Source organism: Thalassophryne amazonica, chromosome 6 (assembly GCF_902500255.1).
Source record: "Thalassophryne amazonica chromosome 6, fThaAma1.1, whole genome shotgun sequence".
In the NCBI taxonomy this organism is placed as follows: domain Eukaryota; kingdom Metazoa; phylum Chordata; class Actinopteri; order Batrachoidiformes; family Batrachoididae; genus Thalassophryne; species Thalassophryne amazonica.
This window is the reverse complement of record NC_047108.1, coordinates 40,862,855-40,881,584: the sequence shown is the minus strand read 5'-3', so window position 1 is coordinate 40,881,584 and position 18,730 is coordinate 40,862,855. Positions and strand designations below refer to the sequence as shown.

General features: G+C 41.2%; 1 protein-coding gene across 1 annotated transcript in view; it reads right to left on the bottom strand.

Annotated features, from left to right (window-relative positions):
- atp6ap1a (ATPase H+ transporting accessory protein 1a) overlaps positions 1-18,730 on the bottom strand; it is a 77,512-nt gene that overhangs the window by 8,733 nt on the left and 50,049 nt on the right. The window contains exons 9-10 of the mRNA XM_034172050.1: positions 11,479-11,529; positions 11,084-11,321 (exon numbers count right to left, since the gene is read on the bottom strand). Of these exons, the coding sequence (XP_034027941.1) occupies positions 11,084-11,321; positions 11,479-11,529 (289 nt within the window). The remainder of the gene's footprint in view (positions 1-11,083; positions 11,322-11,478; positions 11,530-18,730) is intronic.

Below are 18,730 nucleotides of genomic sequence, written 5' to 3'. Positions count from 1 at the left end.
TGGAATCACCCTGTAAAATTTCATCCCCCAAATTAACACCTGCATCAAATCAGATCTGCTCATTGACATTGACCCTATGCCATGACATTGACCCTATGTGTCTTTTTGCAAGGAATGTTTTTGCAGTTTTTGCTCTATGGCAAGATGCATTATCATCTTGAAAAATGATCTCATCATCCCCAAACATCCTTTCAATTGTCCAAAATATCAACGTAAACTTGTGCATTTATTGATGATGTAATGACAGCCATCTCCCCAGTGCCTTTACCTGACATGCAGCCCCATATCATCAATGACTGTGGAAATTTACATGTTCTCTTCAGGCAGTCATCTTTATAAATCTCATTGGAAAGGCACCAAACAAAAGTTCCAGCATCATCACCATGCCCAATGCAGATTTGAGATTCATCACTGAATATGACTTTCATCCAGTCATCCACAGTCCACGATTGCTTTTCCTTAGCCCATTGTAACCTTGTTTTTTTTCTGTTTAGGTGTTAATGATGGCTTTCGTTTAGCTTTTCTGTATGTAAATCCCATTTCCTTTAGGCGGTTTCTTACAGTTCGGTCACAGATGTTGACTCCAGTTTCCTCCCATTCGTTCCTCATTTGTTTTGTTGTGCATTTTCGATTTTTGAGACATATTGGTTTAAGTTTTCTGTCTTGACGCTTTGATGTCTTCCTTGGTCTACCAGTATGTTTGCCTTTAACAACTTTCCCATGTTGTTTGTATTTGGTCCAGAGTTTAGACACAGCTGACTGTGAATAACCAACATCTTTTGCAACATTGCATGATGATTTACCCTCTTTTAAGAGTTTGATAATCCTCTCCTTTGTTTCAATTGACATCTCTCGTGTTGGAGCCATGATTCATGTCAGTCCACTTGGTGCAACAGCTCTCCAAGGTGTGTTCACTCCTTTTTAGATGCAGACTAACGAGCAGATCTGATATGATGCAGGTGTTAGTTTTGGGGATGAAAATTTACAGGGTGATTCCATAATTTTTTCCTCAGAATTGAGTGATTCCATATTTTTTTCCTCTGCTTGGTCTAAAAAAGTAACCGTTACTGACTGCCACAATCTTTTTTTCTTGATTTCTTATAGTGTTTCTTAAAGCCAGAAAGTTGCCATTTGAAATGACTTTAGTTTTGTGTCATGTCTGTGATCTGCTTTTTTTCTACAAAATTAAACAACTGAATGAACATCCTCCGAGGCCGGTGATTCCATAATTTTTGCCAGGGGTTGTATTACTATTATATCTGTTCAATTTTACTGGCGTGATGCAAGTTCTCATGAGCCATTTATACTGTATGAGCCTAAATAGGGTATTAATTGATTGTGTGTGAGTCTTGGTACATGCTGATTCCCAGTCCTCTTGCAGTAAATTCATTCCTAAATCCTATTCCTTGCCCTTTCTTTTGAAACAGAATTTTCAGTTGAATTAGACAATAATAAACTGTACACCTGATACAGCACTGATATAGTTTTTAGAAACAATTTTCCTTAAATTTGCTTTTTTTGTTGTTGTTAAAATGTTATTCTGACTAGCTCTAAAGCAACTTCTGAAGAAACAAAGTATTTTTTTTTAATCTATATTGTGTTTTCATCTAGTTTCCTCAAAGGACATCAAATTCTCAAGAGTTAGACATAAAATACATCTTGCATAGTCGTCAATCCCTTTGAGGCCCATTGTTGAAGAACAGGGTCTGCCCTCCCTGGGATAAACGACTGATTTCCCCAAACTGGACTATAGAAAGACAGTTTATAGGGCTCTTTAACATATTTGCACATCTTAAACCAGATTTTAATCATATTTTTAACAAATGGATTTGTAGTTTTACTAAATTAGAAAAATGGTCTCAGTAAAAATATTGTGGTAATGGTAAATTTAGATCTTCTGACTCCATTTCTTTCCACTGAGGGGAATTTTTTATTCCCTCAAAATAAAATTTCATGGATTTTAACTGTACCACCCAATAATACCAAATTATGTTTGGATATTTTAACCCTCCTTTATTATATGCTAAGTGCAACAATGACAATCTAACCCGAGCTTGACCACTTTTCCAAATAAATTAAATAAATAGCATTTTAAGCTTTGTGAAAAAATCCTCAGGTGGTGGCAATGGCACATTCTGAACCAAATCTAACATTTTAGGGAGCATATTCATTTTTATAACACATCCATGTGTTTTTTAACATATTTACAAGTATATCATGAACTTACACTGAACTTAAAATCACTCACTACACTTATGCTTTTAACACAAAGATTACTTACTGCCCCCTGCTTGAATGGCGTGAGTCCGGAAAGTAGTTAGCAACACGCATGCACAGCTGCTGTAGGCAAATGGTTTTAATTTGCCAAATAAAGACGGTGGCTGAAGACATCAAAACCATTAAATATTTCACTCATGGTACTAACATGAAACTTAACTCACTCATGGTAATAGCAACATGAGGCTTATCTAAACTGACTAAACTAATTGAGCTACAAAAACACTAACAACACTGTTAAACTAAGATAAACCACAATAACATTTAAAACCTCAAAACCCTGAACTCCCATGGTGTATTGCAGCACAGCATCCATTGTTTATTGGTTAGATAAAATTGCTAATAGGTGCTGTTCACATTCACTGTACATGATAATAATTCATAATTATTATCACGATGAAGCATGCCACATACATTTCAACAGTTCCTTTGCACTCTGGGGGGGCACATTATTATATGTGGCATGTACAGGTCATACCGGCAGGCTTTGTTATGCCAGATCCATGTCGAGGTTCCCTTTGTATGTACTCAAATCGTTTCAGATCCTGTTTTGCCGCCATCAGAATATGTAAATTACGGTCAAATGGTCCTCAGATTGCACATGAACCGCCGTTTGATAGGTTTCCCATCTTGGCAGCGCCAGGAGGGTTTTGAACATGTGCATCACACTTGGGGTCGCCAGCTGATTTTGACCAAATGTGTGCACTTCCGCAGATGGCTGTCAGAACATTTTGGAACTGAAACCTGACACTTTTCAGATGTGCGCTGATTTGTCATTGTGATGCCATTCTGCATGATCTGGCTATGTGTGACAGGGGTATAACTCTGTAGGAGATATGACATGGAACTGTTGTGCCAGGCCGTGACAGCATTAATAAACATGAATCTCACCTCCAACAGTGGTCCAGGCGTGCAGTGTGGATGTGGAGCAGAGACAGCAGCTTGTGGTTATAATCCTCTCAACCGGCTGCTGTGTGCTGGACTCAACCACGGCAAAAATAAATCCCATGTAACAATCCAACCATCGCGGTGTCCAGAGTTGTGTTGTGCTGCTGAAGTGAGCCAAAACACAAAAAAGAAATTGACGTTCCCTGGAAAGGCTGCGTCTGATGTATGGGACAGCATGGTCCACTGCCAGCAGTGTCCAGCAGCTGGCAACGGCACGCACGTGTGCCCCCGCATTGTGAACACACACACACACACACACACACACACACACACACACACACACACACACACACACACACACACACACACACACACAGCAATCATGTCATCAATCCAGCACCTACTTTACGCACACATACACGTGAGGTCACCGTGCCCTCCCACTCCAGTCTCATGTTTGCCATCCAGACGTTTGAACATGGGGCAGTCTTCGGCACCTTTTATGGCCATCTGACAGCAGTCTGTGTCGTTTATCTGTTGTCTACATGCACTTTGGATGCCACTGTGCAGTTGTGGACGAGGTAATCTGGATGTGTTCCGACACTGCTGACCACGCCTCTTTTCCTCCCGACTACGTCGGATTATGGCAATATTTGCCGTGTCGGGCAAGGTTTCTGCACATTCTTGATATGTGTGACGGGGCCTTGAAGGTTCTAAAAATATTCTGGAATCACACGCCACTCCAACTCATTATAGAAACTTGCCCAATTTATTATCACCCTTGCAAAATGTCAGCTACCTATTTTATAAAAACTACCCAATCTAGAGCTTGTGGATTCTCATGGGCAACGTGCTAGTCTATATTATAATAGCCAAGTGGCCTATGTGTACATGCGTGTGTATGGCTTTCGATCACGCCGAAACTGGGGACAGTAGACATTTGCCTTTTGGTATGCTTATGTATTTTGGGTCAAGGATGAACGCTGCGAAAACAGTTTCATGTGAGTTTAACAGTGTTGTTAATGTTACTGATTTATTGTGTTTTTGTAGTTCAACTGGTTAGTCAGTTTAGTTATGCCTTATGTTGCTGTTAGCATGACTGAGTTGTGTCATGTTGCCAGTACCATGATGTATTGCATTTGATGTCTTCCCTCATGTCTCTGTTTGTGCATGTCTAAGATTAGAAGCACCTGTTTGCAGCAGAATACAGAAAAGACACAAAGTTCTCCATGCGTGCGTGTAACTTTGATCACGGAGAAACTGTGGACAGCTGATATTTGCCGTTTGGTATGCTTCTGTATTTTGGGTCAAGGACGAACGCCGCCAAAACGTAATGTTGATAGGACTAATATTTTTGGAGAAGCTATGGGTATTAGCTAACAACACTGAACAATGGAATGTTGCTAACTACATTCTGGACTCACATGCCATTCCAGCAGGGAACAGTAAATAATCTTTATATTAAAAGTATGAGTGCATGATTTTATTTAGTAAGTTCAATGTAGGTGTATAACTGAATTGTAAATACGTTAAAAAGACATGGGTGACAAGAAAGTGAAAACACTTATTTTCATTGTGAACCATTTAAAAAAATCAAATGACAAAATAGAAGTAATAATAAAATAACAATAATAATACTGATAATAGTAATAATAATAATCACAAAAATAATAATAGTGTGTATATGATAACAACCTAAACAATTTCTAAATACATTAAGACAGTAAATTAACAGGACACAAAAGGGTTCAGTTCCTCTTCTAAAAATTGTTGAGGTCTAAAGTTCTAAAAGCATTCTGGACCCACACGCCATTCCAACTCATTATACAAGCTTTGCTTAATTTATTAGCACCCTTGAAAAATGTCGGCTACCTATTTTATCAGCACGACCCAATCTAGAGCTCGTGGATCCTCACAGGCAACATGCTTGTCTTTGTGCAATTTCTTATTACAATTTCTAATCTACACTGAATATAAGAAACAATTTCAGGAAGACATATAAACTTTTGTTTAGATAATACATCTCAAAGTCTTGTTCAGTGAAGACGTTTCGGAAACATCTTGTTTCAAGTCATATCTCAGATCAAACAAGCTTATTTTTTGGACTAAGTGGAAGATTTTTAAGCTGCTCTGTTAGTTGTAAAAGTTGTAACACTTCCCAAATCGAGTAATATAAAGCACAAAATGAGTTTTCCCAGCTAATTTCAGGATATATTCCAAGAAATCTGAAATGAATTTTCACTTTTCATTTTTTTTAATTCAATTTAAAAAAAAAATCTATCTCTGCCTCCTGTCCATCTTAGCATCACTGCCTTTAAACCATACAACAGAGATGGCCTCACTAGTCTTGTAAACATCCTATCCAATCACTTCTTACTCTACTCCACCCCCTCCACACTGCCTGCACTTTTTCCACCCTCAACCACTTTTCATTACTTTGAACAAGTGGCCCATCTATTTTCAACACTTCTACTGTACTCTTTACAACTGCACCATTACTGTTTTACTCATTCACACACATACACCATCTTGCTTTACTGACTTTGATTTCTCTTCTCTCCTGTGTATAACCTCGCCTCTCCAGGCTCACCTTCACCTGCTCTCTACTTTAACTACAGACCACTGTCATCTGAACATCATTGTCAATGGAGACTCCTCCTTTACTGTTCAATGTCTTGTACAGCTTGCTACATGCCTTTTCCTTATTTTTTGCTACTTCTCTTTTTGCCTTACACTGCATCTCCTTATACTCCTGTCTTCTTTCTTCATCTATGAGCTATGGCCTATCACTAAGAGTGATGGGACAGCTCCTATCATGTCTGCTCCTATCACTAAGAGTGGTGATAGAAGCAGACATGTTCCTATCACCACTCTTTCATGCTTGGGCACACTCTCCACCACCTCATTTAACTCACTCCAGAAATCTTCTTTCTCCTTTGTCTCACAACCTACCCGTGGGCCAAATGCACCGATGATATTCATCATCACCCCTTCAATTTACAGCTTCACAGTCATCACCCTGTAAAACACTTGCTTCCAACACTCCTAACATACTCTTCCTTTAAAATGACCCCAACACAATTTCCTCTTTCTATCTACACCATGATACAACAACTTGACCCCGCTGCCTATGCGCCTGGCCTTACTTCCTTTCACTTGGTCTCTTGCGCACACAATATGTCTACCTTTCTCCTCTCCATCATGTCAGCCAACGCTCTCACTTTACCAGTCATACTCCCAACATTCAAAGTCCCGACTCTCACTTCCACCCGTTTTGTTTTCCTCATCTCCCTCTGTCTCTGGACACATTCTCCTCCTCTTCTTCTTCTTCTTTGTCTTCTTTATAAGGTACACTGGAAATCCAAATTTAATCTGTTTTCATGCATATTCTTTTCCACTCCAATGTGAAGCTGTGCAAGTAGTGATGAAACAAGAAAAGTTGCACAATACAGTTTCTCCAATCACAAGCCTGTAACAACTTCACATTGATGTCTTTGTGACTTCACTCACTAGACTCCTTCTTGCATGGTTACTCAGTTTGTGAGAAATGCCTACAGATCTACCATACAGTAACATACTGTTTGTATTTATTAAAGTCCATGATGTATTCATGGCTTCAACAGAAGATGTCAGATTCTGACACCTAGTATGTAGATTTTAATGTCTATCAACATACACACCCAACCTCTGCCCCACCCCAGCAACACAGTTTGTGCTGCAGACAGACACATTGTATCCAACGGCCAGTCACTAATCATGCAATATTAAGTGTCATTTACTTGAGTGACACTCTTGTATACCATAAACCACTGGTTTCTAAAGACATTCAAGAAAGAGCCAAGAGGGTACAGGTTTTCTTTGCAGCAACTGATTCCACCAGGTGATTTCACTGATGAAGTAATCTCATCTGCGCAAAGTGATGTTAATCAGTGAAATCAACTGCTGGAGTCAGTGCCTGCAAAGAAAGCCTGCACCTTCTTGGCCTTTTCTGGAATGTCTTTGGATACCACTGCCACAGACTGTGTATACAACCCCTGGAATAATTATGGAATCACTGGCCTCACAGGATGTTCATTCAGTTGTTTAATTTTATAGAAAAAAAGCAGATCACAGACATGACACAAAACTAAAGTCATTTCAAATGGCAACTTTCTGGCTTTAAGAAACACTATAAGAAATCAGGAAAAATAATTGTGGCAGTCAGTAACGGTTACTTTTTTTTAGACCAAGCAGAGGGAAAAAAATATGGACTCACTCAATTCTGAGGAATAAATTATGGAATCACCCTGTAAATTTTCATCCCCAAAACTAACACCTGCATCAAATCAGATCTGCTCGTTAGTCTGCATCTAAAAAGGAGTGATCACACCTTGGAGAGCTGTTGCACCAAGTGGACTGACATGAATCATGGCTCCAACACGAGAGATGTCAATTGAAACAAAGGAGAGGATTATCAAACTCTTAAAAGAGGGTAAATCATCACGCAATGTTGCAAAAGATGTTGGTTGTTCACAGTCAGCTGTGTCTAAACTCTGGACCAAATACAAACAACATGGGAAAGTTGTTAAAGGCAAACATACTGGTAGACCAAGGAAGACATCAAAGTGTCAAGACAGAAAACTTAAACCAATATGTCTCAAAAATCGAAAATGCACAACAAAACAAATGAGGAACGAATGGGAGGAAACTGGAGTCAACATCTGTGACCGAACTGTAAGAAACCACCTAAAGGAAATGGGATTTACATACAGAAAAGCTAAACGAAAGCCATCATTAACACCTAAACAGAAAAAAAACAAGGTTACAATGGGCTAAGGAAAAGCAATCGTGGACTGTGGATGACTGGATGAAAGTCATATTCAGTGATGAATCTCGAATCTGAATTGGGCAAGGTGATGATGCTGGAACTTTTGTTTGGTGCTGTTCCAATGAGATTTATAAAGATGACTGCCTGAAGAGAAAATGTAAATTTCCACAGTCATTGATGATATGGGGCTGCATGTCAGGTAAAGGCACTGGGGAGATGGCTGTCATTACATCATCAATAAATGCACAAGTTTACGTTGATATTTTGGACACTTTTCTTATCCCATCAATTGAAAGAATGTTTGGGGATGATGAAATCATTTTTCAAGATGATAATGCATCTTGCCATAGAGCAAAAACTGTGAAAACATTCCTTGCAAAAAGACAAATAGGGTCAATGTCATGGCCTGCAAATAGTCCGGATCTTAATCCAATTGAAAATCTTTGGTGGAAGTTGAAGAAAATGGTCCATGACAAGGCTCTAATCTGCAAAGCTGATCTGGCAACAGCAATCAGAGAAAGTTGGAGCCAGATTGATGAAGAGTACTGTTTGTCACTCATTAAGTCCATGCCTCAGAGACTGCAAGCTGTTATAAAAGCCAGAGGTGGTGCAACAAAATACTAGTGATGTGTTGGAGCATTCTTTTGTTTTTCATGATTCCATAATTTTTTCCTCAGAATTGAGTGAGTCCATATTTTTTTCCCTCTGCTTGGTCTAAAAAAGTAACCGTTACTGACTGCCACAATTTTTTTTCTTGATTTCTTATAGTGTTTCTTAAAGCCAGAAAGTTGCCATTTGAAATGACTTTAGTTTTGTGTCATGTCTGTGATCTGCTTTTTTTCTACAAAATTAAACAACTGAATGAACATCCTCCGAGGCCGGTGATTCCATAATTTTTGCCAGGGGTTGTATATGATGGACAAATCCGCCCATAAAACCTATGGGTGAAAGCCCTATATATTCAGTTACTTGGAAATGTTCATGTATCCATCCCGTAACCTGTCTAAAGAAACCTGGTTGAGGAAGTGATCATTACTAGTAACAAAACTAATATTTAGTTTGTCCAATTACAGTACATCCAGAAAGTATCCACAGTGCTTCACTTTTTCCACATTTTGTTATGTTGCAGCCCAATTCCAAAATGGAGTAAATTCATTTTTGTCACTCAAAATTCTACTCACAACACCCCATAAATGACAACATTATATATTTTTAAATTTTGGCAAACATTAAAAATAAAACACTAAGCAATCACTTGTACATAAGTATTTACAGCCTTTGCTCAATACTTTGTTGACGCACCTTTGGCAGCATTTACAGCCTCAAGTCTTCTTGAATATGATGCCACAAGCTTGGTGCATCTATCTTTGGCAGTTGTGCCCATTCTACTTTGCAGCACCTCTCAAGGTCCAAGGTTGTGTCGGTGCACAGCCATTTTCAGATGTCTCCAGAGATGTTCAATTGGATTCAGGTCTGGGCTCTGGCTGGACCACTCAAGGACATTCACAGAGTTGTCCAGAAGTCACTCCTTTGATATCTTGGCTGTGTGCTTTGGGTCATTGTCCTGCTGAAAGATAAACTGTCCCCCAGTCACAGGTCAAGAGCACTCTGGAGCAGGTTTTCATCCAGGATGTCTCTGTACATTGCTGCATTCATCTTTTCCCTCAATCCTGACTAGTCTCCCAGTTCCTGCTGCTGAAAAACATCCCCACAGCATGATGCTGCCACCACCATGCTTCACTATACGGATGGTGCATGGTTTCCTCCCAAGATGACACCTGGCATTCACACCAAAGAGTTCAATCTTTGTCTCATCAGACCAGAGAATTTTGTTTCTCATGGTCTGAGAGTCCTTCAGGTGCTTTTTGTCAAACTCCAGGTGGGCTGCTATGTGCCTTTTACTAAGGAGTAACTTCTGTATGGCCACTCTACGATACAGGCCTGATTGGTGGATTGCTGCAGAGATGGTTGTCCTTCTGGAAGGTTTTCTTCTCTCCACAGAGGATTGCTGGAGCTCTGACAGAGTGACTATCTGGTTCTTGGTCACCTCCTTGACTAAGGCCCTTCTCCCCAGATCGCTCAGTTTAGACGTGTGGCCAGCTCTAGGAAGAGTCCTGGTGGATCCAAAGGACTTCCATTTTACACATAATTGAGGCCACTGTGCTCATTAGAACCTTCAAAGCAGCAGAAATGTTTCTGTACCCTTCCCCAGATTTGGGCATCAAGACAATCCTGTCTCTGAGGTCTACAGACAATTCCTTTGACTTCATGTTTGGTTTGTGCTCCGACATGCACTGTCAACTGTGGGACCTTATATGGAGACAGGTGTGTGCCTTTCCAAATCATGTCCAATCAACTGAATTTACTCCAGGTGGACTCCAATTAAGCTGTAGAAACATCTCAAGGATGATCAGTGGAAACAGGATGCACCTGAGCTCAATTTTGAGCTTCATGGCAAAGGCTGAGAATACTTATGTACATGTGATTTCTTAGTTTTTTCATTTTTAATAAGTTTGAAGAAAAAACACCTTTTTCATGTTGTCATTATGGGGTATTGTGTGTAGAAGTTCGAGGGCAAAAAATGAATTTCATCTATTTTGGAATAAAAGTGTAACATACAAAAATGTGGAAAAAGTGAAGTGCTGTGAATACTTTCTGGATGCTACTGGGTGCTGAAAACTGACAGACTGTGTATGAAAAGGGCTATAACTCCAAAATGATTAATGCAATATTTTTGTCAAAACACTTAAAGAAAAAGTCTACGCTACAAGCACATCTTGTTTCATTTCAATTTCAATCAATGGTGTGCAGAGACAAAAATCACAAAAAGTCTGACATGGTGCAACTACTTTATTTGCTATGGTACATCCTCGTGTGGTAATTTCATAGTTTTTCCACCAGCTGTGTGCGCACACACACACACACACACACACACACACACACACACACACACACACACACACACACACACACACACACACACACACACACACACACACACACACACACACACACACACACACACACACACACACACACCAATTGGTGTTTGAGGCACAGGTCCTAAAACCAGAATGTTAAATTATTAGAATAAAAGGAAACTCATATTACCTGAAAATCTTCAAAGGACACTCTCCACTGGTTGGCTGGATCTTTTAATGAGCGTGGAACAAGCAGGGGCCAACGGAAACTTGTGACAGATTCACAGTGGTAGGAGTACTCAGCAGGAGCATAAATGTTTCGGCTACCGTTAAATGTGGCTTTGGTCCCATCATATTCCAACTCCACAGCATCTAGTGTGAACCAGCGGCGTGCAGACACCTTGTAGTGACGCTGGCTCATAGCAAAGCTGCATACAAAGCATTTCAAGATGCACAGGAGAAGTCTTTCACAATTTCATGTTTTCATTTAATTTCATTATTATGAAATTGTACGAAACTAAAAGCTTGTAACTCAGCACAGGTCCAAATAAGACAGGAATGTACTGACATGATTTTCAGACTCACATCAGTTTGAAGCTGCGATGGCCAAGAACATTCTCATAATTAAGAGCCAATCTACAAGAAACAAACCCATAATGAGGGAAGCATTATAAATGCCTGTTAACACAGTTCTGAGATGTCTACACATTTCATCATGGTATTCTAAAGACCCTTCTAAATTACACTATGATGCCTCGAGAGATAATCTTTAGTAATGAAACATGAAGTAATCCTTGTTCACACAGAACATTCAGTTTCAGTAAACACCAACCAACACCAAACACCCTCAATGATCCTTAGCAACCTTAAGCCTCACTCACACAGGTCTAGTTTAACATGGGGAGGTTTGGGTAACTATAACCAGAGATACTCAATTGTCCAAATACACCATTTCAGTCATGTTTACTGCATTCACACGTCAGTAAAGATTCCAGCACCTTTCACCTTCTGCAATATGAACAACAGAAATTAACTCAGGTTACATTAACCCTGCGCAAACACAGGCATCAGTAATATCCTCTAGAAAAGGAGCTTCCTGTTGTTTTCTCAAGTATGGAGGTGCTTAAAGAGGCATTTTGAACACACTTAAATGCTAACCATAGGCGTAGGAGGTGGGGTCTATTTGGGGGAGCGACACCAAATTTGCCCAAATTTCAGAAACTCCCAGCGGGTTCCTGAAATTTGCGGCTCCTAAAGATACATACATACATACATACAAGGTCTATTAGAAAAGTATCCAACCTTATTATTTTTTTCAAAAACTATATGGATTTGAATCACGTGCGATTACATCAGATAAGGTCATCAGATACATCATTAGGTCTCTCTCTTCTAAGTCCCTGTTAGTAAATGATATAATAATTGATCAACATATTGATTTATTCTGCCTTACAGAAACCTGGTTACAGCAGGATGAATATGTTAGTTTAAATGAGTCAAACCCCCGAGTCACACTAATTGCCAGAATGCTCGTAGCACGGGCCGAGGAGGAGGATTAGCAGCAATCTTCCATTCCAGCTTATTAATTAATCAAAAACCCAGATAGAGCTTTAATTCATTTGAAAGCTTGACTCTTAGTCTTGTCCATCCAAATTGGAAGTCCCAAAAACCAGTTTTTTTTGTTATTATCTATCGTCCACCGGGTCGTTACTGTGAGTTTCTCTGTGAATTTTCAGACCTTTTGTCTGACTTAGTGCTTAGCTCAGATAAGATAATTATAGTGGGCGATTTTAACATCCACACAGATGCTGAGAACGACAGCCTCAACACTGCATTTAATCTATTATTAGACTCAATTGGCTTTGCTCAAAATGTAAATGAGTACACCCACCACTTTAATCATATCTTAGATCTTGTTCTGACTTATGGTATGGAAATTGAAGACTTAACAGTATTCCCTGAAAACTCCCTTCTGTCTGATCATTTCTTAATAACATTTACATTTACTCTGATGGACTACCCAGCAGTGGTGAATAAGTTTCATTACACTAGAAGTCTTTCAGAAAGCACTGTAACTAGGTTTAAGGATATGATTCCTTCTTTATGTTCTCTAATGCCATATACCAACACAGTGCAGAGTAGCTACCTAAACTCTGTAAGTGAGATAGAGTATCTCGTCAATAGTTTTACATCCAAATTGAAGACAACTTTGGATGCTGTAGCTCCTCTGAAAAAGAGAGCTTTAAATCAGAAGTGCCTGACTCCGTGGTATAACTCACAAACTCGCAGCTTAAAGCAGGAGAGGAAATGGCGTCTCACTAATTTAGAAGATCTTCACTTAGCCTGGAAAAAGAGTCTGTTGCTCTATAAAAAAGCCCTCCGTAAAGCTAGGGCATCTTACTACTCATCACTAATTGAAGAAAATAAGAACAACCCCAGGTTTTTTTTCAGCACTGTAGCCAGGCTGACAAAGAGCCAGAGCTGTATTGAGCCGAGTATTCCTTTAACTTTAACTAGTAATGACTTCATGACTTTCTTTGCTAATAAAATTTTAACTATTAGAGAAAAAATTACTCATAACCATCCCAAAGACGTATCGTTATCTTTGGCTGCTTTCAGTGATGCTGGTATTTGGTTAGACTTTTTCTCTCCGATTGTTCTGTCCGAGTTATTTTCTCTCAAAAATTCTTGAAAGGGTAGTTGTAAAACAGCTAACTGATCATCTGCAGAGGAATGGTCTATCTGAAGAGTTTCAGTCAGGTTTTAGAATTCATCATAGTACAGAAACAGCATTAGTGAAGGTTACAAATGATCTTCTTATGGCCTCAGACAGTGGACTCATCTCTGTGCTTGTTCAGTTAGACCTCAGTGCTGCTTTTGATACTGTTGACCATAAAATTTTATTACAGAGATTAGAGCATGCCATAGGTATTAAAGGCACTGCGCTGCGGTGGTTTGAATCATATTTATCTAATAGATTACAATTTGTTCATGTAAATGGGGAATCTTCTTCACAGACTAAGGTTAATTATGGAGTTCCACAAGGTTCTGTGCTAGGACCAATTTTATTCACTTTATACATGTTTCCCTTAGGCAGTATTATTAGACGGCATTGCTTAAATTTTCATTGTTACGCAGATGATACCCAGCTTTATCTATCCATGAAGCCAGAGGACACACACCAATTAGCTAAACTGCAGGATTGTCTTACAGACATAAAGACATGGATGACCTCTAATTTCCTGCTTTTAAACTCAGATAAAACTGAAGTTATTGTACTTGGCCCCACAAATCTTAGAAACATGGTGTCTAACCAGATCCTTACTCTGGATGGCATTACCCTGACCTCTAGTAATACTGTGAGAAATCTTGGAGTCATTTTTGATCAGGATATGTCATTCAATGCGCATATTAAACAAATATGTAGGACTGCTTTTTTGCATTTGCGCAATATCTCTAAAATTAGAAAGGTCTTGTCTCAGAGTGATGCTGAAAAACTAATTCATGCATTTATTTCCTCTAGGCTGGACTATTGTAATTCATTATTATCAGGTTGTCCTAAAAGTTCCCTGAAAAGCCTTCAGTTAATTCAAAATGCTGCAGCTAGAGTGCTGACAGGGACTAGAAGGAGAGCGCATATCTCACCCATATTGGCCTCTCTTCATTGGCTTCCTGTTAATTCTAGAATAGAATTTAAAATTCTTCTTCTTACTTATAAGGTTTTGAATAATCAGGTCCCATCTTATCTTAGGGACCTCATAGTACCATATCACCCCAATAGAGCGCTTCGCTCTCAGACTGCAGGCTTACTTGTAATTCCTAGGGTTTGTAAGAGTAGAATGGAAGGCAGAGCCTTCAGCTTTCAGGCTCCTCTCCTGTGGAACCAGCTCCCAATTCAGATCAGGGAGACAGACACCCTCTCTACATTTAAGATTAGGCTTAAAACTTTCCTTTTTGCTAAAGCTTATAGTTAGGGCTGGATCAGGTGACCCTGAACCATCCCTTAGTTATGCTGCTATAGACTTAGACTGTTGGGGGGTTCCCATGATGCACTGAGCGTTTCTTTCTCTTTTTGCTCTGTATGCACCACTCTGCATTTAATCATTAGTGATTGATCTCTGCTCCCCTCCACAGCATGTCTTTTTCCTGGTTCTCTCCCTCAGCCCCAACCAGTCCCAGCAGAACACTGCCCCTCCCTGAGCCTGGTTCTGCTGGAGGTGTCTTCCTGTTAAAAGGGAGTTTTTCCTTCCCACTGCTGCCAAGTGCTTGCTCACAGGGGGTTGTTTTGACCGTTGGGGTTTTTCCGTAATTATTGTATGGCCTTGCCTTACAATATAAGGCGCCTTGGGGCAACTGTCTGTTGTGATTTGGCGCTATATAAATAAAATTGATTTGAATTGATTTGATAAGCTTGAACCCTCGTGGGCATGCAAGAGTTTTTTCACGCCTGTCGGTTGCGTCATTCGCCTGTGGGCAGGCTTTGAGTGAGGAGTCGTCCACCCCTCCCGTCTATTTTTTCATTGTTTAGGAATGGCTCAGAGACTGCCGCTTTGCTTGATCAAAATTTTTTCAGAAACTGTAAGGCACATCTGAGTGGACACCATTCGAGAAATTCAGCTGGTTTTCGGTGAAAATTTTAAGGGCTGATGAGAGATTATAGAGTGTTACTGTCACTTTAAGGACAACCCACGGAGCCGGAGGGAGCGCCGCGCTCCGAGCCACCGTCGTCAGCCTGTTTCGAGCTGAAAACTTCCAAATTTAAGCCTCTGTTGACCCAGGACGTCGTGATAGAACAGAGAAGTTTCAGAAGAGGTCGGGATCAGCAGTTTATCCAGACATTCCACTGTTAAAGGAGATTTTGTAATGAAAGACCTGCGGACGGATTCGCGCGTCGGCAGGCAGCCACTCATGGCCCGGCGCCACAGAGAAACACCTCCGTTGGAAGCATTACGGGACAAGTTTGAACATGCCCAGCTGTTAAACAGTTTCTCGGATACTCACTCGACTTAAAACCATCGAAAGCCGCCTGAATTTTATGAATGGTTATCAACACGATAGAATATACATACACATACACATACATGTATACATACATACATACATATATACATATAGATTAAGGGGGTTTTGGGGTTTCAGGATTTGACAGAGGCAAGGAAAGTAAGTATTGTCTTAGGAGCACTGACTGGGGAGGCTAAACGTCAAATTGTAGTTTTAGATGAGGATGAAAAAGGTAAACTTACAAAAATTTTTGCTCATTTAGATTCATTATATGATGAACGGGTTCCCGCCCCTATTTTGAGGTCTAGTTTTTTCAGTTGTACACAGAGACTAGATGAGCCTATACAATCATTTATGTTGAGGTTGTGTGAATTGTACCGTAAGTTGCAGCATCTAGCTTTTGATAACGCCCCCTCTGAAAGCATTTTGCGAGATCAGTTGTTGTTTGGACTCCGTGAAGGGCCTTTTGCTCGGGCCTTGAAGGTCTATGCTCGTCGGAACCCCGAGTTGGGTTTTGCTGAGTTGCAGCAGGAGGCCCTCCAGCTTGATTTAGAATATGGGGGTGTCCAGTCGGATGTAACCTGTGCTTTGGTAGGTAAATTGCATGGTTCAGGTGGACCCCATCAGGGTTCTGATTGGAGGGAGAAGTTAAAGGGTGAAATTTTGGCAGAGGTTAAGGAACAGGTCAGGGGGTTGGCGCAGGATGTTGTGGCGGAACTTAAACCACGAAGACAGTCAGTTTTACCTCAACCTAGGGTTGCTAACTCAATGCGGAATCAGCGGTATTCATCTAGGCGATTCCACGGTCGGGATGAGTGGGGGAGGCCCATTTGCTATCGTTGTGGGAAGGTGGGACATATTGCGCGGTATTGTGTAGTTACAGCTGAACCAGCTTTAAACTGGTAGACCCGGCTGCTGAGGTCCGAGCTGCCGGGTTTGCTGCCACACCACCATTGACCAGGACCTCTGATGCTTTTGTTGGCCAATGTCCTACTATAGAATTGACTATTGAGGGAATTCGGTTGGGTGGTCTTTTGGACACAGGGTCACAAGTTACATTAATGGCAGAGAGCCTGTTTAATAAGCATTTTGGACAAATTAAGCTGGGGCAGGCTCCTACGTGGTTTCGATTGAGCGCTGTTAATGGGTTAGAGATACCTTGTGTTGGTTATGCTGTACTAGACTTAGAGGTTGAGCGTATCATGGTCCCGAGTCGGGGAGTGGTGGTTGTTAAAGATGAGAAGTGTACGAACCCCTTAGTTGTTGGAATGAATGTCATTGGAGCCTGTTGGGATGCCTTGTTTAAATGTCCTGGGGAATCTGCCTGCCCACCGGCCTTTAAGAGACAGAAGGTCTGGAGGGATGCGTTTACTGTGTGCCGGGGTGTTAGGGTTTCCTCAGCGGAGGATGGCTTGGTGGGGTACGTGAGGTTGGCCTCTAAATATGGCATTTCTGTTCCACCAAAGAGTGAGTTGATGGTGTGGGGTCGTACTAAGATGGGACCAAGGGGGGTGGATTATGGTGCCTTGATGGAGGCTATGCCTGGTTCTGGGGTTGTGGGTGTGGCAAGGGCCCTGGTGGAAGTTAAGAAGGGGAGGGTCCCGGTTCGTGTGTGTAACCCACATCCGTATAGCGTTTCGATCGGCCGTTTCCACAATAGGTCGGCTTTATTATATTGAGGATTCTGATGTGTGTGGTCCTGTCGATTGTGGAGGATGGTGTTGTCCAGGTCTCGTTGGTGAGTGCTGCGGTCGCTGAGGCTGGTCCAGAATTGCCTGTGGCAGTTGGTGTGGGTGAGAGTTGCCCGGATTTGTCTGAACAACAGCAAGGAGAATTGCAGGCTTTGCTGTGGAAATGGGGGAAGGTGTTTGTCCGTCACGAGGAAGATTTTGGGCGGACAAATTTGGTGCAGCATAGGATCCCTACGGGAGATGCTGCCCCTATTCGAGAGAGATACCGTCCGATCCCACCTATGTTGTATAAAGAAGTGAAGACTCTTCTTTCAGGTATGCTTGAGAGGGGAGTGATAAGGGAGAGTAGCAGTCCTTGGGCAGCTCCTATAGTTCTTGTGCGGAAAAAGGATGGTAGTTGGCGTTTCTGCGTAGATTATAGGAAGTTGAATGCAGTTACGCACAAGGATGCATTTCCCTTGCCTCGCATTGAAGAAACACTGACTGGCCTTAGCCAGTCAGAATGGTTCTTGACTTTGGACCTTGCCAGTGGTTACTGGCAGGTTGAAATGCATCTTGATGACCGGGAAAAGACGGCTTTTGCTACCCCGCTGGGCTTGTATGAGTTTGAGCGAATGCCTTTTGGACTTTGTAATGCGCCTGCAACCTTCCAACGGTTGATGCAGCAGTGCCTAAATGGACAGATGGCGGAATCATTACTGGTGTATTTGGATGACATCATTATATATTCCGCTGATTTTTCTTCCCACCTTCAGCATCTTGACCGGGTGTTTGAGCGGTTGTGGCGGCATGGTCTGAAATTGCGTCCAGATAAGTGCAGGTTGTTGCAGTGGGAGGTAGCATTCCTGGGACATGTGGTGGATCGACAGGGTGTGAGACCTGATCCAGAAAAAGTCTGTGCTGTCTTGGATTGGCCTGTCCTGAGTACTATTAAGCAGGTCAGGGCATTTTTGGGGTTAGCTGGGTATTATAGGCGATTTGTTGCGGGATTTGCTAAATTAGCTCGGCCCCTGAATAGGCTTTTGACAGGCGTTCGGGTGGATAAGAAGTCACAGTCCAAGAAGGTGAACTGGACTACGGCGTGTCAAGTCTCGTTTGATGCCCTCAAGAAGGCTTTAATGCAGGCTCCGGTTCTGGAATACGCT